This window comes from Vanessa tameamea, chromosome 13, assembly GCF_037043105.1.
Source record: "Vanessa tameamea isolate UH-Manoa-2023 chromosome 13, ilVanTame1 primary haplotype, whole genome shotgun sequence".
In the NCBI taxonomy this organism is placed as follows: Eukaryota; Metazoa; Arthropoda; class Insecta; order Lepidoptera; family Nymphalidae; genus Vanessa; species Vanessa tameamea.
The window spans coordinates 6,431,029-6,458,536 of NC_087321.1; the positions used below are offsets into that span (position 1 = coordinate 6,431,029).

General features: G+C 29.9%; 1 protein-coding gene across 2 annotated transcripts; it reads left to right on the forward strand.

The window, feature by feature from the left end:
• LOC113397872 (allatostatin) lies at positions 1-27,101 on the forward strand. 2 transcript variants are annotated; one of them, XM_064216690.1, is made up of 4 exons: positions 1-15; positions 23,820-23,919; positions 24,661-24,794; positions 26,433-27,101. In XM_064216690.1, exons 2-4 carry the CDS (start codon positions 23,836-23,838, stop codon positions 26,596-26,598), a joined length of 384 nt encoding a protein of 127 aa, XP_064072760.1. In that variant the 5' UTR covers positions 1-15; positions 23,820-23,835; the 3' UTR covers positions 26,599-27,101. The 2 variants fall into 2 exon arrangements, with proteins under 2 accessions (XP_064072760.1, XP_026492179.1); XM_026636394.2 differs by lacking the exon at positions 1-15 and adding an exon at positions 12,101-12,243.
• The last annotated feature ends 407 nt before the right edge of the window (positions 27,102-27,508 follow it).

Below are 27,508 nucleotides of genomic sequence, written 5' to 3' on the forward strand. Positions count from 1 at the left end.
TTTAGACTTCAAGTAGTTAATTATCTTAACATTAAATTAAATATTCACACATAAGCGGATATAATTTTGACGCGTTTTTTTTTATTATAATGGCCATTCCTTCCAACCATACGTTTTTATTGTAAAACAGTATTTCGATATCAATAAATCTATTCTAAATTTTAAAAGAGCAAGATTTAAAAAAAAAAATTCTATACTATTTCAACTGTTAATTAAAAAATCTGAGCTTTATAAAAAAATAATAGGATTTTTTTTATGATATTCAGAACCGACCAAAAATGCTCCCTAGGCCGCTACAAAAATTGCCACCCTTATAATTTACTAAATTAACGTAAATGAAAATAGACTAGTTTGTCAGTCATTATTTTTGTGGTTATGAAATTAATTCAAATACAGGAAAAGGTAATTTTCCGTTCACCTGAAAATAAAATGAACATCACAATAAATGCACGTAATTGACATAACAAAATCACAGCGCAATCACACTATATTTACAAAGAAACATTTATATAAAAAAAAATATTTATTTATTTCTGTCGCATGTCTTCGTAAACAATTCATCCGATTGAATTGAAACTTTGTACACATACAGTATCAATATTACTGATACATACAGATCAAACAAAAGTAAAATAATAAAAAAAAAACAAAACATGCTATTTTTATTTTGTGCATGTAAAAATACATACATATATATATTACATATTAGAGAGTATACATAAAAATTATATTAAAATTAGCACTTGTGTTATGGAATAAAATAATATATCTTTATAACAAACACATAGTTAAAATATTATATCATTTATGAATTTCGATTTTCGTACACACTACAATAACTCCTGCATAGTATCCGTACAAAATTATTTAAAAAAATACTTATTATTTTTGAATTAGTTAAAACACTACAAACAAAAAATAAAACAATAAGTTTTTTTTTGTAGAACATAACATACGTTGTATCTTTATTAATAACTAGCTGTTACCCGCGGCTTTGCCCGCGTAGAGTATGAATATATTTACAAATTAACTTAAAATATTACGTTAATGTATTTTAGCCCTTAGGGATATCCAGAAACGTTTAAATGCGAATCAAGTCATTTTTAATCGGTAGCTCAAAAATAAAGTTTCATGCTTATAATTTCAAAAATGACCATCTTCCAGACTATGTTATATACGAAATGTCAACACCTATTTTTCCCTTTAAGCGTAAAATATCAAGAAACGCTTAAATACGTATCAACACATTTTTTATCAGTGGCACTTACAGCACTTTTTTCTAACTAAGAAGTAGCCTATATACTTTCTCAGACTCTAGACTATTTGTGTACCAAATTTCATTTGAATCGGTCCAGTAGATTAGGCGTGAAAGCGAGACAGACAGAGTTACTTTCGCATTTATAATATTAGTATGGAAGTATGGATTATAATTTAATAAGCTTGTATTCTGTTTATTATTTCGAATATTTTAACTTATATCGACATAAGTGTATTTTTAATTTGTATGGTTAGAACAAAGTCACTCTATTTGAAATTAAAAGTGTAGACGTATTGCGTTACCCACAACGCTCCATATATTTTACCTTCGACGCTGAATATTTTACATTCACAAAACATTGTTTTAATCTCATTAAGCAGGAGATGAAAACATTAAAGTTTTTCATCTACTTGACGAGATAGACACGTATTTATCAAAGAAAATTCACTGTTGAAAATTCTAGGTACTGGTGTTCTACGTATTTAATAACATGTGCTCCTATCATAATATGATAAAGAGTACTGCTAGTATATTATATTTATTTAAAACTGGTGTCCGCTTGGGGCTTCATCCTTTTAAAAGGGAGGATCGACAGGTGTATCCTTTTCAGTACCTCTGATAACGTGTGTGCAAAATTTCATAATGATCGAGAGCTTAAGATGTTAAAGTACGTTATAAGGCACAAAATAATAAAACATTTGCGCAAAATTCATAAAAAAATCTACATTTTTGTCGAAGAAATTATGAAGCTGATATCAGTGTGACAATGTTATGTACATTCGGATACTAATAGATGACACACAAACACTAACATTCATTCGCTTCTCTAAAAATACATACATACAAAAGAAAATAATACATACTTACGAAACATTCACATGTTTTAGTATATATTAAAATGTTTACATTAGCGAATTCAAACGCTGAAACAAATTGGTAAACGGTTTAAGAGTACCTATTTCATATTTTTTTTATAATAATAAACAAATGAGTTTATAAAAAATATATTTTCGCCTTTGTGATGATAATACCGTCCTTTACGAATTCGTTTATGATAAATATTCTTAATACAATTCGGGTATATATAAATGAATATGTTGTTTATTCATGTATGATAAAAGGAAAACCTCATCTGTCACTGTTAATTACGGTTATCACAAAGTACGTATTAATTACATAAAGTAATCAATAGCATCTTATTTGAAAACTCAAAGAGTTTTCTTAAGGCAAGTTTTAATTGAAAAATCAAAGATCAGGAAAGTAATCAGTGATCATTTTCAATGTCAGGAAATGCTTGCTGAACTGAGCATTATCTAATATTCACTCAGTCTTTTAAAACTTTTAAAAGACTGAGTGACTTTCTTCGTATTTGTTTGATATATGACACCTGGACATAGAAAAGTGTCGTATTTTTTTAGCTGTATTATAAAAAAAGAACAAAAAGCTCATTCGAATACGTTATAGACGTAAACTGTCAAATATTGGTAGAAATTGAACCGAAAAATTGGTTATTACACGCGTTATTAGTCTAGATATATTAACTAGCTTATACCAACTACGTCACTTGGACAGATTTTAGTTTATCATTATCATAAAATCTTTATTTCGGATCCATTGAGTACGACACACAGAACTATTTCATTTATTAAGATATTATTGCCAAAATGGCCTTATATAACCTTAACCGAAGAATGTCGTGCTAAGCTGTGAAGGAAAACATCATAACGAAACCTGCATGTATCGTATTAACACAGCGTAGTAGAAGAAGTCACAAGCGCACTTTAAACAAGGAGAGAAGACATTTGCAGCAGTACTTATATAACAGAAGTAGGATTGTCACAGACTGTTATTGTATTTGTTAACAACGGAACTTTTAATTGCCTCTTGCATTCAAATTGTAATACGGCATGAATATAGTTATTCCAAATAGTAAAATATCTCGAAATCGGTCTGAAATAAAGGCCTACAAAATTTTAGTTGATTATTAACGTAATGAATATTTCTGGGCCCAAACAAACCTTCGTATTAAATATAATGGCCGCCCAAAAAAAACAGTGTGTAACGGACTATACTATACTATTTACATATATACGTGAGAATGAATTATTGTTATTTTAATACATTTTTTTTATATATATAAAACATAACATCGGTCGCAGCGCCACCTACCGGGTTCATAAGCCGTCCGTAGACCCAGTTAAGCACATATTAAAATTTAATCAAAATTGGTCGAGTTGTTTTGGAGAGTTTACATACATATATAGAATCATAAAAACATTGATACATATATATAGAAACATAAAAACATACATACAAATAAATTAATAAGATTGCATAGTAAATTTATACATATACATGGAATAATAGGGGATATTTAAAGGAATGATATTATATTAAGCTTACTTTTTTTTTCATAAGTTTTTGGTGAAATCGTTCGTGTATTCAAGGATATGTTCGTGTATACAAAATTCTGTAGATTTTATGCTGACCCGCGCCGAATGTCATACTCTCAGCGAAGCATATATAGGGATATGATGCTTGACAGCTCGGTTCAAATTGGACGCGTGGAGTGATGCGCTCGCCGCATTTTAATAATTACATAATCAGAAATGATACTAGACGGTGCAGCTGTGCGGGTTATACTGCGAGGCTGCTAGCTATGGTTGATTATTCTGAAATATGGGAGTGGCGCAGATCCGTGTGTCGGTGTAGTGCCTACTCATATATCAATGGTGGATGCATGGCAAAATATAATTATAATGAGAATGTGCTTCGTGCACTTTACCTATAAATAATACAAATGATTATTACAAATCACGGTATGGCAAGCCGTCATATGAATGAGTGTTCTCGATGAGACATCATATTTATTATATAAAAACGATACAAAGAAGGTCGGGGTTTACCTCGCATAAATTATAATAATGAAATGAATATATAATAATGGTGGCCGACTTGCGAGAATATCTAATTAAAAATACGTATGTACTGGGCGATACATAGTGATGGTAGAGGGTTACCTCGATGACTATTAATTATGAAATTTAAATCAAGTATTATTTAACAATATTAATAATATTAACAAATAGCAATAAAATAAATATAAATAATGATGGAACTTCTTTCAATAATAATTAATTTGTTTAAAATAACTAAACATATTGCTTGTCAACTTTGTCTTCCATGTTGCAGATTCTTGTGACCGTAAGCGAAGCAAGTTGTAGCGATATTATATTGTAAAACTGAAGATCGACGGATGCAAGTCCGTATAGCGGTCGAAATCAATAATCTTTATGTAAAACTGTGACGATCGACGGATGTAAGTCCGTATAGCGGCCGAAATCAACACTCTTCATGTAAAACTGTGTCGATCGACGAACGCAAGTTCGTAAAGCAGTCGTTATAAAACTCTTCAATTATTATCAGTAAACAGATTCAAGTTTGATATAACTGTTTGGTACGATCACGACGACAACGATCTAATGATGTTGATGTTTTAAGATTTTTATTGTTAAATAACAAAACCTTTATAATATATTTGTACTATGCACATGCAAAATGATCGCGCACGAGTACTGTACTGAATATACTCTGGTGGATTCTTGATGATTCGACGCGTGGTCTGAGACTGTGTGGCTCGACCGAGAGTCGCTGCATTAGTGTCCCTTGTGGCGATGTCGTCTTGAATTTGCTTAGGTGATGGCAGCTTTGAGGTTACTGTATAACGTCTTCGGCGATACTGTAGTGTCCCTCCTTCTGTTACCAATGAGGCTGCCTTCGTGAGATAGTTTCGGGGTTTGAGATTACTGTATAACGTCTTTGGCGATATGGTAGTGTCCCTCACTCTGTCTTACCGGTTTGCTAGAGTAGTGTATGTACTATGTGGTACTGAGCTATGGCTGGTTGACGTTACGATGTGGTTAATGATGTCTCTCATCAATCGGTAGTACCAGAATCACGACTGAATGTTGCAGGGCGTTGCGGAGGCTGAAATAATGCTGAAATGATACGTTCATGCAGTGAACGACCAAAATAATGGATTTCATCTAGACTGGCAACATATATGGCGCACTAATCGCTTTATACGAGAAGTGTCGTTTGTAGCAAAATGTTCGTCCTTTTAGGGACGCCTTCCTAATTTCTAGATCTTCATTACAATCATAGACAATAGCAAAAAACTTAAATATACTAGCGACATCTTTTAAAAGTAAAAGGAATGACAGGGTTTTTTTTTTAATAATATATCAAAAATTGGGATTCGTTTTATTTATTCGATCACAAAAATACTATGCATCTCTGCATTCGAGGAGTGCAATATAGTTCTAGGTATAAATTTTTATAAGTAGTAACAAAAACATTGCAATAAAAGGGAAAATATAAAAACATCATTAATCATTAGACTTCTCTCTTGATGGTTTTATTTGAGCAGTTTACCCGATTCCCAGTCAAATTACAAGGGTGAGTAACTTATACGGAGGTTAATATTTTGAAATCAACGTACCGAAACGTACGAAGGATGTTATATATACACGCATATTAAATAAATTAGATATTATCAAAATGAATTTATAAGTTTCTCTTAATTTACCATTACTCATATTGTTTTATTTTTTGAGGTAGGTAGACTAAAAAATTGGATTTTTATAGTAAGTTATAGCCCTGTGAGCAGCAAAACAAATTACCTCAATAGAAATGTTTTTAAATGTTTACTAAAAAAAAAATAACAACGAAATGACATACTCAAAACGATATACTGAAATTAATTTTATGTCAAAAAAAAAATGTTTCATTGATCAACACGGAGCTAATAATAATTTTAATATTCATTTCAACGTTTTATAAGACGGATTAAACTCTATAGACATCCACTTTCCAGGTAATATTAAACTCTTCCGAGCTGGGGATTACTCGGATAATAATAACGCTTATGTACTTTACTTTTATCATGATTGTTTACCACGTCATAATCGTTGCTCGCCATTCACAACCTTAATTGTTATTTAAGCTTACTTTGTCAGATTATCATGAGTGATGTACTTCCCTTCCATGTACAATTCGAGTATGTCATTGAATCAGAGATACGAGTAGCTATTAAACAGGGAAACAAATGTAAAGATTTTTCCATGATTTTTTTTTTTATAATACAGTATCTAGCGAATCGAACTATCCATCACTGATTAATGTACTATAATAACAGTTAAACGGCAATTTTTATTTATAGAACACTTTCTACCTCTATGCAGTTTGGTTTATTAAACATTATTTTTTGTGATGAAGGTAAACGAACGGATGAGTGACCCGATGTTAAGTGGTCACTACCACCCTTAGACAATGGCGTAAGAAATATTAACCATTCCTTATATTTTGCGCCACAAACTTTTGGAACTAAGATGTTGTGTCCCTCGTGACTGTAATTGCACTGGCACACTCATCCTTCAAAATGGAACACAATAATAATACGAGTACTACTGTTTGGCGGTAGAAAATCTGAAGAGTGGTATTCACCCAGACGTGCTTGCACAAAGCATTCCCATTCAGCAATACTGATAAATACACTCTGATAAATAATTTAAAGTTAATAAAGCTAAAATAGTAATGTAAATTAAATATAAAATATATATAATTTGATATTTTGATTCGAAGACTGTTCAGACACTTAAGAGATTTGAAAATCTTTTAAATAGAGCTTTTATACATCCCATGAGATTGTGATAGCGTTGAAAATGTGGACTGTAAATCTTGGCACATAAAAATATATATACGAACTACAAACATGCTATTACAGAACGTATTCATGTTCTATAAATGAATACGTTCTTTAATAGCAAACCTAAAACCTAAAACAATAAAATCATAATATAACATAACAGTTTTATAGAAATGGGATTAGTAGTTTTTACATTAAAACAAATAATAGATTATGACCTCATAAATAAATTACTATGATATAATATTGACCAAAATGTGTTACAATTTTTATAATTACACACTATAAAATAATTTCATGTTGTCAATGTACATAATTATAGTCGAATTCATATTTAGTGGCAGGCTCGACTCATGCAACAGGCGCTCCGATGCATTTCCGTTATAAAATGACTTTCGCAAAATGAACTATAATAATTTCAAGTAGCAATAATTTATCACATGTGCAATATATTTTTTATATTATTATTGATCGATCCAATAACACTCAAACTGTTTTATATTAAAATTTAATATATAAGTATCAACTTGTAAACATATTTTTTATATTATACGTACGTGGATGATCAAATGGATATTTACTAATCCTTACATCTCAACCTTGGGAACTAAGATCCTTTATGAATTTTAAGAATTAACTTTAAGATCCCTTATGCATATAGTTAATTACACTAGCTCACTCACCCTTCCAACTGGAATACTATTGCTATTTCGCGGTACAATATATGTTGAATGGTACCTTCTATATTAGGCTGGCTTGCACAAAGCCCTACCACTAAAAAACTATAGTCGACGCTGAGTAACTCTAAACAGCATATTAGCAACGTAAGAGTTTTACGCTCACACTTAATAGAATTATAAGCACATCTGTTGTTGCCTGGATTTGAACTTTGAACATACAATATTCAGTTAAGATTCACGTGTTAGAAAATCGCTGGAACATCTCAGTTTCTTAATCAACATGGATTAAACCAATTATTTTTATTTATTGACCCAAAATATTTGAATATCATGCAGAGCGCAACTCAAATAGCAATATACAGCGAGAATGTATGGTGCACTCGCTGTTTTTGATATTTCAAATACTCAACACGAGTATACTCTAATCTTTCCCAGCTTTTTATCAAGATCACGTTACATTGATTTAATTACTAATACAAACAAAAACATAACGTGAAATATAATTTAAAAAAAAATAAACGGTTTTTATAAGTAAGTAAATAATTTTAGCTAATCCACCAGCTTGTATACGCAACTTTTTTCTACTATCAGTACTCGTAAATAAAAGCTTTATTAAAATTAGGAAATCATAAATAATTTAAATTTGTTTTATATTAAAATCTATTATTAATACTTTATAATTACATAATATATTATTAAGGAACTTGATTAAATTTAAGACCACTCATAATTAGCCAAAAATTCAAAATTCCTTTTCACTATCCCAACGTAGGACGCGATTAGGTCGCAATTCTCTGATTTCACGTCTATGTAATCTATATAACAAGAATATTGACATCATTGGCGTCTTCTCGTTATATTTTATGTAATTTTAAAAGCTATATAAATATTTTGACATTAAATTACATATTTATTAACTTTGTACACTACACTTCTATTTTGTAATTTAGATTAGACTTAAATTATTTGTTTATGTTGGTGTATGGAGTTACTTTATTGATGTTATAATTACTATATTCTAAATGTTTTCTATATATGCACAAAACTTACACGATATATTTTGTGAATGACCCTTCAGAAATAAAATTAAATAAATAAAGAAACATTGTACAATAATTTAAACAAAAACAACTCCAAGCCCTTGCTCTATAATCAAGCAGAAGGTTCGTTATGAAGTAACTTCTAGTTATGATCTAGTTAGGAACAAGTTTTACAATAAATATTATTTATTGATACTTATTTTTAATTTTATTTTAACTCTGATTTTTATAAAAAAGTTATAACTGAGGATCTAAGAATGATTACCAGATTGTTTTAAATATATTACAGCAATACTTAAGGCCTGTAAATGTCTCACTGCTGAGATACTCTGGGTCTACTCTGCCTATAAGGAGAAGACTTGGAACTAATTCCACTACGCAGCTCCAATGCGGGTTGGTGGATACACGTGTGACGGAATTTTATTTAAATTAGACCGACACAAGTTTCCTCACGATTTTTCCTTCACCGATGAACACGAGATGTGTTATAAACTCAAATTAAGCACTTGGGAATTCTGTGATGATTCCTAGGTTCCAACCTGCAATCGTCCTTCCCTGAATCCTGATCAAACTAAACGCACTAATCATTTCGAGTTTTATAAATATTTAAAATGTACTGAAATGTATTAGTATATATCCCGAACCAAACATCTAGGATTTTCAAAGATTCTACATTTTCACTGAAAAAATTTGTTGACATTTATAACTAGGGTTTTTACGAAGAAATTTGCTGATAAATCTAGTTGCGTCAACAATTTAGTTTTTTAATATTCTTTACCCTGCCCATGTCCCAAACTATTGGGGGTCGGTGCACATTGTCTGTTCTTTCCATTCTTCTCTATTATTAGTCATTTGATATCATCTTAAGAATAATGAATGGCGTAAGCTTTGAAAAGAGCGGTACAGCCAACTCGCCAACTCCTGAAGCTAGAAAACCTGGAACTTGCTCACAAGATTTTTTTTCCTAACTATAATTTTGAAGGGCAATATAAGTTAAAGAGTGTGTAGAAAGAGGAGGGTGAGCACCCGATTATTTTTGAATGCACCGGGGCCCTTGCCCAGCTAGCTACGCCTCTGCACTGGATATCAGAACCCTCCTCACACAAATTTAATTATTTAATGAGATACTGAGTAATGATCGGTACCAACCAATTGAAGTTATTTAAACTTCTTTATATTTATAGTAATTTACGCTTAAATACATTTTTAATATAAATTTAACAACTTAGGCTAAAAGTACTGAGTTCTCCGTCGTCCTATTTATTTATCACACGATATGAGTAATCTTCATTGAAATAAATAACATATTAATTTAAAGCGTTTCCTGTAATAACGATATAATACAAGATAAATAAAAACACACACACACACACATTACTATAGAATATGAATGTATTAAATATATCTATGGTAGTAAAATATTTGTTTTTAGCTAAACTTTTATTCTAAAATCTGTAAAAAGTCGAAGGGAGGTACTATGTATTTGCGTTTCTCGTAACGCACTGTCATCATAGCGGTTCCCTGAGTAATTCGTCTAATGTTTTTGCTCAATTAAGAACATATATTTGCTAAAATAAAAAGCTACCTTAAATTTATATAAATGTTGGAAATTAATTACACTTTGATTATGTTATATTATGTCATATTGCGATATTAAAGAGACAGTTCACACTAAAGATAATAATTTACAAAAACAGAATGTTGCCTGAAGCTAACTTGACAGAGAGAACACATATTATTGTCTCGACTATCACAAACCACAAATAACTAGGTTATTGAGAATTGTAAATATTAAAATAACAATAATTTAACATTATTTCATATGATATGATATGATGATCACATAATACTTTTATCTTTCCATACGAGTCCACATGAGAAGATTATACAGTTTATTTGCCCAAATACAAATCATTATTATGTCAAATAATCCGTTTAATTTTATGTCATGATATAACAGCATATTTTATATTTAATTGATATATTATATAATATACAATGCTTAAATACGACTGGCAATACAAAGGGTAATCAAATATATCATTTAGAACAACTTATTAAATTATCTTTAACATTACATTACATACATTAACAGCCTGTAAATTTCCCACTGCTGGGCTAAGGCCTCCTCTCCCTTTGCGGAAAAGGTATGGAGCATATTCCACCACACTGCTCCAATGCGGGTTGGTGGAATACACATATGGCAGAATTTCGTTGAAATTAGACACACGCAGGTTTCCTCACAATGTTTTCCTTCACCATCGAGCACGAGATGAATTATAAACACAAATTAAGCACATGAAAATTCAGAGGTGTTTGCCTGGGTTTGAAACCGAAATCATCGGTTAAGATGCACGCGTTCCAACCACTAGGCCATCTCGGCTCTTAAAGCATTGTCTTATCTTTGTCAAAATGATTTCAATTAATATAGTATCATAATTGGTAATTGCATTGTTTTACTAATACGTCAATGCGAGTATATATGTTTTAACATTTTTATTTTGAATTGACCTAAAAAAAGTTAAACGTCTTAGAAATGATTGGCTGGGGTTTTAACGGCAATGAGTCCTTTATATACATTATAGTCTATTATAGTTTAAAGTAGAAATAAAGCGTTTCCGTAGTTTCCGGGATTCAATATCCCAGATTCGATAAAGTCAATATTGCATAACCGGTAAAACAAATATGAGCCTGTCTAAACTATGACTTGTTCTAAGGGGAAGTACTTGTGTAGCCTTTTCGCGCGGTTAAAGTAAAACTTCCTTGACGCTGTAGCAGATATGACAACTAAATAAAATGAAAAATGCTGTATAATATAAAACTTTTAATTATTGAAAAAATTAAACAAATTTGTGAAATTCTGAAAACTTTAAAAATTGTTTTTTAACTTTAAAAATGTATACATCTCATATTTTAAAAAATAAATCCAGTTTTATTTAAATGTTCCCATAATTTAATCTCCATGGCTTAAGCTTTAAGCTTATATCACATCAAACGTGACTTCACAGCAATAATGCACACACGTGCTTTATAATCCGATTTGATAACCTTATATCTAAACTAATAGAGAAATATTGAAGCTCGGGAGTCCTAGCATGAAATATTGTTTAATATCCGCCTACAATATGCATTGTATTTAGATTTAAACATTGAATTTTTAACATCTGATAAAAATATGAACAGACTCATTATTTTTCAAATTTTATAAAACGAAATCGAGGCTATTTAAAGAAATTCAATCATTTATTCTGAAAAAACTCGCGAACCAAATAAATAAGTATTTATTTTAATGGACACTAAAACAGTATTCGCTTGCATAAACTCGACTGAAACAGATTAATTAACCCGCTAGATAGGGTTGTTGTATATATGTCCCTCACCTACGCGGCACGCGCCGAGGACAGCGCGTTGTGAACGAGTATATAACCGGGAGGTTCACCCACAATCACCCATTTGCTTTCAAACCATCGTCACGCAGAGGGTTGCAACTTTCCTGAACACAAAGTTTGTCTCAACGACGTTTTGAATATTGCTCCAGAGCCTTTAAGACCTCAAGAGGTAAGCGACTTAATCTTGTTATAATTTTAGTGTAAATTTATTTTTGATATAGTTTAACCGAATATAAATATGTAAATAATATTTTTTTGTTCCCATGCTTTATATGAGTTGTTTCATATAAGAAATGTATAAAGTATTGTTATAAAGAAAACTTAATGGATGAATTAATGACGATAGCAGCTGCGTCATTTGAAATCAAATTATAATCTTTTATTTTATTTAACTCAAGGTTTTTTACATTCCCACTTTTAATACTTCTTATTATTTGGACTATAACTGAAACAATGAATTGTTTCTCTTTCATTATAAAAAAATACACATTTTTTTACTTTAAACATTCAAAATTTTGTTCAATGTTTTATGTTATAGTAATTTAATGAACTATTAAATATATATATTCTCAAATTATAATTTTTCAAAATATATTTACGATACTTAATTTATCATTGAAATCATTTGTTTTACTTTGTCACTAATGTAAAGTATAAATTTTTTATCAGATTTTGAGATTACAGTTTCTCATAGGCTTGTGACAAAATTTCTCATAGTTAAAATGATATATATGTATATATTTAGGTAATATTCCTCAATCACCAAATTATTAAGTATATAATTCTAGCAAAAGGAATACTTAATAAACGATATCGAAACATTTGTTTTTTCTTTGTAAATCTAACATGACGTCGAATTTAAAAATATGCTCTTCTGGAAATTTGTAAATAGTTATTGCTTACTGAAATTCAGAATCAATTTTTAATACACTTAGGTATTAAATAATCTGAAGCTAAATAAGAAATCTTATTCTAAACTGTAAACATTTTGATAAATTCATGAACAGAACCCTATCATTAATACCCACTGAAAACGAAAACCCACTCATGGACTCATCAAACAAGTGGTAGATGCCACTTTGTACGAATTTAAAAACTGAATTTATACTAAAAAAAATCAAAATCAATACATATTTTATTCAACTAGGCTCTTACAAGTACTAATGAATCATTTTTAGAGATTAATTAAAATAAGCAAAATCCGTTCCAAAATTAAAATTAAATAGATATGTTAATTAAATATAATTAAGTTATTATATATGTATATCCTGGATGAAGATCTACGAAAGCTAACTTCATATGTTTTTTTAAAATGAACAGACTCAAATATATTAATTTCCCAGTGCTTATAATATTAAAGCAAACTCTACGTATGCAAAATCTAAAATAAAAATAATACTGAAATATTATTCATTCATACGAGATTTCGAATATATAAAAAAATTAATAACTTATACATTTTTTAAAAGAAAAGCGTGTATTACTTTTGACCGTTTAACTCCACACCAAGTAATTTCAACTTCGTGTGGAACCAATCCTGGAAAGAATCAGGTCATGTTTTAAAAATTGCATTGTTATTGGAATTGAACCAGGATACAATTTCAACTCCTTAGGATAAGATGGAATGCTTCTAATTCAGCTTGCTATATTTGACCAAAATAAACAAACCTTTTTTTAGTCGGTTTTAATGAGGAATTCCCATTATCTTTTGGAACAGCGGTAGTTCCATTGTGTAAAGAAATTTGACTTTGACTGTGTAGGTAAATATAATAAAACAGAATTGTGTTTGTAAAGGACTTTGATATTATTATCAATAGATGAAAGACAAATCTATATAAGTACTTGTATATTATTCATATTTCACAAAATACTACGAGTTTAGGTTTAGGTTTTAGGTAGTATTTTTCCATTTGAACATCGAATGGAAAAATAAAAATCAAAAAATAAATCAATTATAGGATCACTCCCGTGCTTGCCTACCTGTCTGTCAAAGTCCATTTTCTCCGAATCTAATTTTATTTCTGTAAGGCTTTTTGATTTACTTGTTTACATATTTTTATTTTTGTTCACTTGTTATAGATATTTCAAAACTGTTCCACTTAAACGATTGGTCTGAAATTTTGCACACACTTGGTTCTTGTATCAATATGATTCATTTGAATAAATGAAATAGATAAAATATTTTTTTAAAGTTTATTTGGCATTACAATTTTTTTCTTTTCTTAATTTTATTATAATGTACCTACCGTAATAGGAAACCATTTTTTATTTTTAATATTTTCAATCGATTTGTGCGCAAATGATAATGAATTAACTGGAATGTGTATTAAAAAGTTTGACAGGTTTATATTCTAAGACAACAACATAAGACGATATTTCACCCGGAAAATAAGGCAGTTCCCAAAGGATGAACCAAAGCATATCTTAAGTCCGAAAGAGCGAAGATATTATAAATTGCAGTCTTTATTAAATAAAGATTGCTAATAAAAAAATCCACATGTAATATTTTAATGGAATTATTATAAATAAATTCTGAATTATATTTTCACCATTGTATAGATTCATTAAAAACTAGCTGAACCAGGTTTACCCGCGCGAAATTTATAAATCTTCACCTATGGCACACAAACCGTCACCTCCCAAATGAACCCTTCGATGGGTGAATTAAAAAAATTGCTTTTGTCCTTCCCCAGGACTTAAAACTACCACCATAGATAGTTTGAGTTTGAATTTTGAGTCCTGGGGAATTTGATGGAGATATTGCGATGGACCAAATTAAATCTAAATTCTAAGTCGGTTCAGCGGCTTAATAGTGAAGAGGTAACAGACAGCTACTTTTGCATTTATAATATCAGTACAGATTAATAAATTTAACGTGGCAGGGTGCGCCTTCGCGATTTAATAGTACTATAGTTAATTTTTAAAATGTAAGTAAATTACAAAATATAGTTGTTTAATAAAAGTATGAAAATTAACGTACGAAATAAAATGATAATTCGTTAAAAAGTATAGGTATAATATTGAATTGAAAGGGTTTCCATTTTCAAACATTTCATCGTCCCAAGTAAACACATTTAGTCGTTTGTTGTAAACGTAACAAAAAAGTACGTTATTTAAAAAGAAAAAAAAAATCGAATACTTCAATTAGGTTAAAAGTAAACGAATTTGTATAAGTAAATGAAAAACATCCACATGATTTTTTTCACGACTCAATACAAAATATCACAATAGCGTTGAACCTTCGAGTGTGATTTCGCTATTTATTATCATTCAGTAGGTTGTACTGACTGACTTATTACTATATTGCAACATTTTTCTATATTTAGCCTTAATATTTATAATTCTTATAATATTGACGAATACATTTATCTGTTTTTTTTCTTTACCGATACTAATATTATAACTGCGAAAGTAACTCTGTCTGTTTGTCTATTGCTATTTTACGGCCAAACCCTTAAACCGAATTTGAATAAATTTGATAGGAAACAAGCTTGAACTCCTTCGAGTATAACATAGGCTGCTTTTGTCATAGGGATTGGGCGGCCATCACTTGCCGCGCGCGAAGCCGCAGGCGACAACCAGCCTTACAACCGACAACCTTTATAAAACAAATCCGATTTATTAATAGATACGTAACAGAGAAATTATTCTAAATTCGAAATGGGATTATTTAAATTCATTTTAAGAAGGTTAACGTATAATTAAATATCATAACAAATCACGTGTAATTAAATTGTCACCTTGGTCCATAATCATTGTTACTGTATATTTCCTATTTAAACCGCGTAATAAGTATTTTTGAAACTCACAGTCAGATACTAAGATTACGCAAAACTTCAGAATCCAATCCCAATAAGCTAGTATCATAAAATTCCAATAGAGTTCTATGTCGATATTCATTCATACTTATATATGACGTTACTCGTTTTGTGTTATCAGAGAGAAAAAATCTAAATCCATTAAATGTATATACGAAACCATATCTTCAATATGTATGACAAATACCGGCAGGTTTAATTTGCGAATAAAAAGTTATAATTTTTTTCTTTCATATCTTAACTTATCGTTCCATTTTAATTAAAACTATTCAGAAGGTCATAACATTTTAACAACGTATTTATTTAATATTCACAAAGCTTTACATAAAATAATCAATAAATATGCATTAAAATGTTAAACAACCCAAGTTAGGAAAGAAACTAACTTACAAACTTCGAACTACCGTATTATATTTATTTATGGAGCGTATTTATGATGTAGTAAAAATACGCAAGTTAAACAACCACCGCGACAAGTTAATTACATTCCGTAATAAAACATACTGAATATTTATTTTACCGAAATTTATTTTAATTTTTACATTTAAATTTTAATTTGATGGTCTAATCTCGTTGATAGAATAGACGAGATTGCATTTTTAAATCAAAGCAAGTACTAGAGTTATGTGCTCACTTGTACCTATGTAACATGCACATATATCTACAAAAATAGTTTACATGTTGTACAGCTATACGTCTCATTTTCTATTTAATAATAAAATATTGTATCTAAAGAAAAAAAACCGAACGAATACGAGCTCTAGGCTTTTCTAACATCTTGTTTTTATAACAATCCTAAATAAGTATTAGGATTATGTTGTTGTTGTTTTTTTACACAATATTTAAATTAATGAATTAGAATACGAATTTCAAAAACATTCCGAAAAAAAACTCGCGCATCAAGGTCGAAAAATCATAAGCAAATAACAAATGATAAAACTATAATGAGGCTGAATTAGTTCAAATTCCCTTAACGCTATTACACACATTATGCAGGACATTTTGTCATTACAAGTTTGGACACTATTATGTCCGCTGTTTCGATGACTTTTAATAAGCTTGTATATTTTCTACATAAAATGCCATCATCAGAGTATATTACTCTGGTAACGCATTTACCTCGGAAATTGAAAGGATTTCCAGGAGATAATCAAAGTAATTGCATCTCCATATTCAACATTCACGCGAACGAATTTCCAGTAATAACATGTCGTAACTTGACATGATTAAAATAAATACATAAATATGTAATAAAGATATAATTAAATATATTTAAAGAAAAGGATTCAAACAAAAGAACTTCAGTTAATTTTTAGGTAACAGATTTATAATCTGTCGAAAAACAAAAAAAAAAAACGTCGCAACAAAATCGGTTACGAATTAAAAACAAATGAAAAAATAATTAACGAATGTGAAATTGTTGCAATACAACTGAATCAGTATTGGTGTTATTTTTAAAAGCAATTATTTTCTAAACAAAGCCGTTAACTATAGGAAATGAATTTTATATTTATTGAAAAGAAATACATACTCATGATCATTGTTTTACTTATTTTTTAATTTATTTTAATGTGTTAGTGCTCTGACAACCATAGGACATGTATTCTCTCAACCGGAAAATAGCAATATAAGATTACTATTTGACGGTATATAATAGCGGGTTACTTACACCCACACGGGCCAGCGCACTACCAACGATGCTAGCATTTAATAAAACTTTATTATTATCAAATCAAAATCAAATCACAATCATTATTTTACACCCAAAAACATAACTATAAAACATGCAAGAAAAATGCACAAAACGCATACCTTACCGCTAAAATAGCGATCTCTCCCAGATAACCATAAGGAAGGTACATAAGAAAGAAAGAGATGGATGTACAGTATAGCCTAAATGATGATAATATATATTTACATTACAATGAAATTTAAAATAAATGAATATACAAATACACATACATTTATGCATATAATGACGTACATACAATTTACGTATCAAATTTAATTAAATTCTCGCGGAATACACGACTAGAGCGCTAGAGAGCAAGATAGTGTTGTTTTAATAAGGTTTTAAATGAAGCAAGTGATTGTGCACGTCTTGCTTCTACAGGAAGATACTTCCGCAGACAAATAGCTTTAATGGTTAAGGAGTTAGTATAATATGATGTCGAATGAGGAGGGTTTTCTAAAAGAAAATAGAAGATAATTTTCTTTGAACGAAGATAAGAAATACATAAAAATCCGCCGGTTTCACCTGTTCTTTTCGGGTGCGAGGTGCTTATTTCGGAATTGGTAGTTGATTTTTGACAATCAATAAGCTTATATAGGAAGCAAAGACTTTGACATAATAATTACCAATTCTGAATTATGCTGAATAATCGAGAACTGATAATAAGGGACACTGCGCTAGCGAAATTTTGGTAGTTGGTTGGTAGTAATAGGAAAACGCTCCACGGTTGCATAAAAAGTATCAGTTCGAAATCACAAAGCTGGACATAAACCTAGCCTCGTCTGGAGGGGAAGAGATAGAACTTCCACCACGCTGCTATGGGCGAGTGGGTGATATTATAGTACTTATAAATAATAAAATATATAAATTAATGATATTTAATTAATCTTTATGGAGTAACAATGATATTCAAACTTCTATTAAGAAGTTTTAATCGCGCGTAGGCTTAAAGAATTCGTAACATTCATTATATATTAGTAAAGTTGAATATGACTACGTTTTAATTGTTTCTACATATACCTAAGTATGAACTAGGAAAATCATTAAAAAGTTGATTAATTCAAATGCAAATTAATTAAAATAGTTCAAAATAAAATGTATATAAATTGTATACTATTTTTTTGGCTACAACATAGCCGAAGCGAGGCTGTACCAAAGTCAACGTTTTTCAACTAATGTCTTGCAATTTGCATAAATATAAAATAATTTGCTTAAAATACAAGAGATTACTAATTAATTTATAGAATATATTTCTATGAGTGCGGGTGAGCACAATTCGCTGCCATTTACACTGAGGCTAACTCGCTCATACAATTTCCATTCATGTCATCTTAAGTATGCCTTACAGGAGACTCGATTGAATTGTCACATTCGACAATTTGTGAGCCTCGATTATGTAATATTAAACCATTTTCACATTTATTGAATTATTTTTAGAAATTCGGAAGTTAATCAAATTGTACGTTGTTATTGATTGTGGTAAATTAAAGAAACAATATAGAAAAAAAAATGCAATTATTTTCCTTTATTAAAATCAAGTGATAATTATTTCACATTAGAACGAAACTCAAACATTAGAGAACGCGAATAGAAGCGAAAAAATACTAATTACTTTAAAGAGTACGTTATTTAAAAATAGGTATATTATAGTAGGTAGTATCATGCTATATGCGTTCTGATTTTGACAATGATTTACTCTTTTAATTTAAAAATATTAAATTAACTGAGACTAAATATTTGCGTGTTTAGATTTTTGTAACACGTTCACACTGGATTGGCTGAAAATATTCCAATCAAAAGTCAGATAGAATCGGTACTCAATGTCATGCAATATGACATCGGACGCTGCTTTGAAGTATTAATTTAATAACCAGTACCAGTAACCAGGTTATACCAGTTGTTTTAGGTGTATAAAAAACAAGAACCATTTTTTTTACCTTACGAAGTTTTAGCCATTATTATATAATTTTCCTTAAAACATCAAAGTTTGCAGTTCTTATAAGATCGACTTATATCAAGTTACAAAAACACTGACTTTCAGAGGTTCCAATGGTCATTATCCCACCTTGACTTCCTTTAAGTTAGCCGATCCTTCAAATAAAAGAATATTATTCTTCAAATACTTGTGTAATACGATTGTTCCTTTGAATTTTCAATATATCTTTGTTTTAATAACTCTTTAAAAAACTCAACACCTACAAATTATTATTTGCCTTGTTATTTAAATTATTTTTTATTTTTATTTTATGTTTATTACGATTTTTTTATAACATTGTTAAGCGTGACGGGAAAATGAGCCACCTGGGGTAAATAGAATATATAACCATAAGCACTGTAAGAAATCTTAACCAATCCTTACATCGCCATTGCGCCACCAACCACGGGACCTAAGATATTATGTCCCTTGTCACCCTTCAAAGCGTTCAAACAACAACAGTATTCATGTTTGCCAATTGAATATAGTTCATGCCCGAAGGGCTGCTACAAAGTAAATAGTTGTATAAATATAAGGATAAAAAAAACAAGATTATTTCGGAAAGGATAATAAAATGAAACTACCTTTAACGTTAGAAACCGTTAAAGTAATAAATATACAAAGAAAATAAAAGGAAAAATAATTCAAAGCCTTTTCTACGAAGAACACGTTCAAACTAATTATATGAAAATATACTTTTCCTTGAAACAAGCTTATTAAATGCATAATTTAGCCGAGGGATATAAAATGTAAATCCCTTAAATCTATCTTCAATTACGCAACGCTAATTTAAAATTCAGATACGATGCCAAGATTGCGATTGAGGTAACCCTTAATCTACAATATATAGTAAAATCGAATGCATAGAAGGAACTCGTTATAACGTCATATGGTTTGTGTAATATACACAAGCGCATCCTGAAAGCATTCTCTAAGTAATAAGCCAATTTGTTTAAACTTTGACATCATTTAGTGCGTTATATTTTATATTAAATCAGCGTACTTTTTATATTAAATCAAAATCAAAATATACTTTAAGTAAAGCTACCATCTATTCGGAATGTAGATTCTACCGAGAAGAACTGGTTAGAAACTCAGTAGTTACTCTTTTCCAATATTTAAATACAAAGTATTGTTAGTTAAATATATACATATTATATCCTGCCTGAAAGTGAACAAGTACATATTAGCTATAGTAGTTACCTAAGTATTAGGAGGAAAGGGTGATATTTGTTAGTTAGTCCACTTATTCTGTACTCTTATGATGTGTATGCAGAATTTCATGACGATTAGTTAAGTACTTAAGACACGAGTACTAGTATAAGTCAACAAAATGTATATTAGTAATATTTAGATTCAATTCAGAATAAAAACATACTATCTTTTTACAGTAAATAAAACACTTTTATAATCATTGAAGCATCAACGACAACATGGCTTAAGTTTAAAAAACATTTCCATAGATAACAAGGGCAGTCCTTAGGTGACGAAAGGCTTATTGATAAATAGCATCTCGTCCATCCAATTAACTGTCAAGGCAACACATAGTCCGTCGGGTCTACCGTGTTCTGTGATATGATTTCCTTTGGGACTTCGCATATGCGACGGCAAACGTTATCATTTTTGTAATGGCGAAGAAAACGTTAAATATGTATCTTTTAGCTACGTTTAGTAATTCAAGACAAGAAAAGTTGAAAATATTTCACTTGCATGATAGAATATTGTTAAATTTTGATGTTTCCTAAAGTTAGATTAAATAAAAGTACTTCACAATAAGTTTCGTCTTACTTAAAAGGTACCATTCTATTAACAAAGTGTCACTTTATCGAATCGAAACGTTATCGTGGCCCTTCACCCGTTTTTTTATTGTATTTACACTCGGGAGTGGTCCAGTTAGTGGTTAGGTTAAAGTTGAATCAGAATATAATCGGATTTGTATCGTAACCGATAGACATAAGTAGAATTGGTCCTCAGCTACTTTTAAGGTGATGTTAATTTTTGTAAAGAATGGTCGAAGTTGGTCATCGTTATATGTAAGTAAAATCGACGCCCTGTGTGCTTTTAACAAAATTAGTTTTATGCGTATAAATTAAATAAAGAGCCGAGATGACCCAGTGGTTAGAACGCTGCATAAAAATAACCGATGATTTCGGGTTCAAGCCCAGGTAAACACCACTGAATTTTCATGTGCTTAATTTGTGTTTATAATTCATCTCGTGCTTGGCGGTAAAGGAAAACATCGTGAGGAAACCTACATGTGTCTAATTTCAACGAAATTCTGCATGTGTATTCCACCAAACCGCATTAGAGCAGCATGATGGACTGTGCTCCAAAACCTTCCCCTCAAAGGGAGAGGAGGTCTTAGCCCAGCAGTGGGAAATTTACAGCTGTTAATGTAATGTATGTAATGTAAATTACATACATACATAGAGTTATTCGCGACTTATATCCGATTACTATATTTTTCTGACGAATAATTAAATGTCCAAGAGACATTATTCAAAAAGTCGCAATAAAACGCTTTTTAAGTTTTGGAATTGAACGTGACGTTAATTCATATAGGAACAACGTAATCATAGTATTCGTATCTCAAAAACTTTCAATTACTGATGTATATTAAGTGGGCATTAATTAATATAAAAAATAACGTATTACTATGTCAGAATTGTTTATTGTAATGTAGGGTACATAGCGGTAGTTTTTACTTTGACTACCAATAAATAAGTCTAATGTCCAATTGGAATTAAGATCTAATCTAGGAATTAAGATAAAGTCGCATGGATTTCTTTAAGTTTTTAAGAGCCTTGTACTGAAAATTCAAGTGTGATTGCGTTTTACTTTCATTATGATTCATTGCTATGAACTTCATGTAAGTAAGTATTCACGTGTGACCATTATTAAGTTGTCACTAACAGCCGTAAGGGCTGGTTTATGGCGCAAGATAACATGTTCATTGCCAAATTACAATATAATTGTAGTTTATAACTTTTATAAACCTTCATATACATATTATATATTATCAATTAATCTTCTAGAAATAATCGAAATATTTAATGATAGCAACCATACATATATAAGAATAAATTAGCAAACATAAAATTAAATTTAATTGTTTAATTTTTAATTGCGAATTTGTTTTATGCAATTGTAATTTAAAATTGTAAACGTAAAAAAATAATAATGTGAAAATGTAAAAGAGTTTTGATATATGCGTCAAGTTAAAACCTAAAGGGACAAACACTTTAACAACGACATTAAGTGTATTTTATAAGTTTTATAATACTCCTAACGTGAAATGTTGGATACACATTCATTATAATGACGAACTACCAACGTTTATTTTATTCTCCGGTCTATTTTAAGTTGACATTTATTTTCAAATGTAATCGTTAAAATTATTCTTGTTAAAGTGTAATTTTATATTTTTATTACTGCATGCTTAACAACCTTGTTTACATACTACATCGTATTGTGCAGTTGCCAATTGCCATCATGAAGGCACAAGTTCGAAAGTCTGACCAGGCAAATAAGAGTTATCAGATATCAATATTAATAATTTCGTGCAGGTCTACGATAGACCCAATCAAACTGTCCACAATTATAGATTGTTAAGAAATAATGATTTTTAATCGACAGCATATAATATCTTCAAAATTCGTGTAATCGAGATATTTCGATAATAAATCCATGAAATTTAATGACATGACAGTTCAACGGGCGGCCTGTTTGACGTTTACGGGTGCTTTCAAAGAGCTGTGTCAATAAAGATTACTGTTCGTTTTCAGCACCTAAACAGAGAATATAAATGTTTGACAATCACAACGTTTATAAAAAATATATGAGAAAATAAATGATAAACCGTATTTGTTTAGTTTTATTTATTTCACCCGAGCGAAGCCGTGTCTTAACTAATACTATTATAATTTCTCCATCGTGTATTATAATGGTATCCCTGTGCTTTATAATTCTAGTTTCCTCCTGATATAATAAATGCGGAACTGTATTAATTGGTTTGTCCTACATTTACGGAGAAACGTGATTATTTTCCTTAGAGATATTTTATGGGACAAAATTTTGTCATATACATATGCCAATTTTTATGGCAGAAAAAAAAACAACTAACTTCGTATTACTTAATTACTTCATTGTGAACTTGAAAACTAACTTTATTTCATTTGTTATATTTAATTATGCTACATGTTACATTTTGTTTCTAACAGCTTACCGGACGCTACAATGAACTCCAGCGCACACACGACTCTAATGATCATCATCGGTTTCCTGGCTATGCTGCTGATGACCGTCGTCGCAGCTCCAATGGTATTTAAAATAAACAAATTTACTAGACAAAACGTTAAGGATTTGAGATTAAAAAAAATACTATCAATGACACGATTATTATGCCCTAATTAAGCGTAAAAAATGGGGGCGACAAAGGAAATAAAAATTAAGTTTTGAAAGTAAAGATTGGTCCCCCCGTTACGTAGCTTAGCTTATTTTTATGTTTCAGCAAGTTACTTACACTATTTATAAGTATTTTTCATCAAAATTTTAGCGATGAAATTAAAAAAAAACTGGTGTTCCTGGAGGGATACCAAATCGAAAATAATATTGAAAAACCCACCAAATATTCTCAAATATTACAGTTTTTTCGTAATCAACAATGCCATTATTTTACCTCGGTCATGGTACTCTATATGTAACCTATCAATTTTTCAAAACGCTTTAAGATTTGACGAAGAGTTTCGACCTTTATGACATAAAACTTCTATATAAACTTCACGCCAATTTCACCCTCTTGGGTAATTAATTTTCAAAAAAACCTTCATAACTGTCTAACTAAATACCGATGCTTTATTATTCGTGTATAAATGTTAACTTTAATATAATCATTATTTAAAATAATTTAAAGTCATGTAGCATGCATTGAATAATAATACAAAATTAAAAGACGGGTTTGAAAATGTAATTTTTTTAATTAGACATATGAGATTATTATTATCGCTTATTTATGTACTTTTTTTTTATATTCTGCCCAAGATTGACTACGTTCTCTTATAGGAACCGGATGAAGATCGATCGGACAATGCATTGGTAGCTCGACCGGAAGACGTTGCAGATATGGCCGTTCAGTGGGATGCTCTGAATACTGCTGCACTGCGCAAACTTCTACTGCAATTGGATGCCGATGACAGGTAATTTGCCTATACTCTAATCCAACCATAAAAGGAAAAAAGGTAAATTGACTCGATATCATTGGTCGAGAGCTTGAATAATCTATGATATTCACTATGGATTTGAGAAAAAATGGCATTCTCAACGTCGACGAAAACTGTTATTGGTTAATCTTAATCTAAGGTTTGTTTATGTTTTTTACATACACCTGCTTAGATCTATAAAATTTGTGTAATTCTATATAGTCGCTAGTAATTTATGTTGTGATCCTGCCTGAAAACATAAACATTCAAGATATATAAAAAAAAAATTAATAAATAAATTGAAAATATATAATAAATTATATCATGCCTGTTGATTTATAATTTCGCTATAACCAACCAGTATAATTGAAAGAACGAGTTTATTGAACATATTATATATTATTCATTTTAAAAATAATATTAATAAAATTTTGTCATATTAAAGACGACTATTTATTAAGTTCAGTTTATGCATAACAACAATGTTATTTTACATCTTACAGTCTACCAAGTGATTACATTATTATCGGTTACATCTATTCTAAATTCAAACTCTGCCATTATAATTTTCACTATTTCCAACATAAAAAAAGGTATTATAGAAATCAAGTAAAATAAAATCTTCGAAAATTTTAATTTAATTATTTAAATAAAAAAACTTACGTATAAGTAATTAGAAAAAAGACTGTTTATTTTTTAAAACAATTACTCTATTGAATGTTAAAGGAATTTAGACAAATAAATTCCAGTCTTTGTAATTATCTCATCCATTTAGCTGTAGGTTAATTGCAACAAAGTATTTAAACACCCGAGGTCGTAGTCGTATTGCATAGTAATTGAATATTCCGTTGTAAATACTAGCTTTAAATTAGTTCGAATCTTAATCCATTGTCAATGTGTTTGCAGGTCGAATTTTATAATTGAACTCGTAATATCAACACAATTTGCTTCCATTTTGTATTTAATTATCTATTTCAAAGCATAAATTATTTGACAGCTGTTGTTTATGTATAGACACAACAATGGTTGAGACTTTTAAAGTAATTATATATAAAGAAATACATATATCTGGCTAAGCGATCTCTCCGCCTGCACTGTGCTGATACATGTCGGCACTCATTCCACGCCTTTTTAATCAATTTGAAAAAATAAGGAGGTTTTATTTTGATCGACGAGTACGTTTTTTTTATATATTCTTTTCTCCACGTCGTCCTCCAATTGAATGATTTTATTTTATAGAGGTAGACTTCGCAATATATAGTATAAAATCAGGAAAACGACGAAAGTTTACGTATTAATAAAAAGGCGTCGTTTCGCATTACCGAGATTTTGTTTCGTTAGTTGCTTTAGTACAATGTGCCGCGCGCTTATGGTTTATTTTTTTGTATTAATCTTAGACTGAAACTGTAACATTGTATCATATTCATCGCTTACGTTACGTTCGTTTCTTTTGCGATTACGTTATTGAAAGTCAGAGTAAATCAGTCTTGAGATAAATTTAATTTAATTAAGACTTCAATTACGTGAACAATTATGTCAATAAAAACACAAAAACATTATATTTAAAGCATATGTATCGCTTTCAAAAACAGTTTATTTAAGCCACTCATATTAATTTTTGATACTTTTGTCTAGGTTGGGCATGGGAGCCAGAGTTAGTCGTTCTTGGCCGCAGACGGAGCCACGTGGTTGGGGACTGCGAGCGATGGACGGCAGGATCGCCAGGCAATGGCGCGCCGACAAGAGACAGGTCCGCTTCCGACAATGCTACTTCAACCCGATCTCTTGCTTCCGCAAGTGAGCTACCGGAAACAATGACCCATATCTCCTATATAGCTATTTGTAAACTACGAAATACTTGTCACACGTTTACGTAATTGATACGATGTTATTAAACTCTATTTTTGCTGTTTTATGAACAATTAATGTTAATTGTTATTGAATACCTAGTCAAATTTATTATATGTCAATCTTAGTATATTTTCGAGCAGGCCTAGTGAAAAAACGATATTCACCTGAAATTCGTCTATTTTGTAGCGTTTTAAATATACAATTCTCATGATTCAATAAAAAAAAGTGTACGCTGTTCCATTTCCGGGTTCCCTTTGTAGACGATTTCAATACATTCTTATTATAATAAATTATGAGTAAAATGTCGTGTTGAATACATTTTCCTGCTTTTTATATTTATCAGAAACTCTTTTGCGAATTAAAATTTACATATAAGAATAAATGTTTAGATTATTAGATTAATAGCAAAAATATTTTTACAAAATTTTAAATATTTCAAAATCATTAAAAACTTACTTATAACTTTCTTTTTTTTTTAATATAAAAATGTTCTAAATCCTTACAGCGTGACTTGATTCTCTAGAACCTAAACATTAATTTTATATGTATTCCGATTAAAAAAAAACTCTTTTCAACAACATAATGTAATAATTGTAATTGTTAGATATAAGATTATTTCATATACCTATACACATCTAGTCAATGAATAAACATAACGTTTGTCTAATATTATAACGTTTTATTTAAAAAAACATGCCTTTTTATCGTAATGTTTTATGAGCAGGACAGTAATAATGCCCCATTTAATATTTTTAATGTATATTCATTAAAATGTACTTTCAAAAATAAATGAGTGATGAAATCAAAGAAATATTTAAGGAATAAATTTAATAATACTAACGTTAATATTCTATATTAAT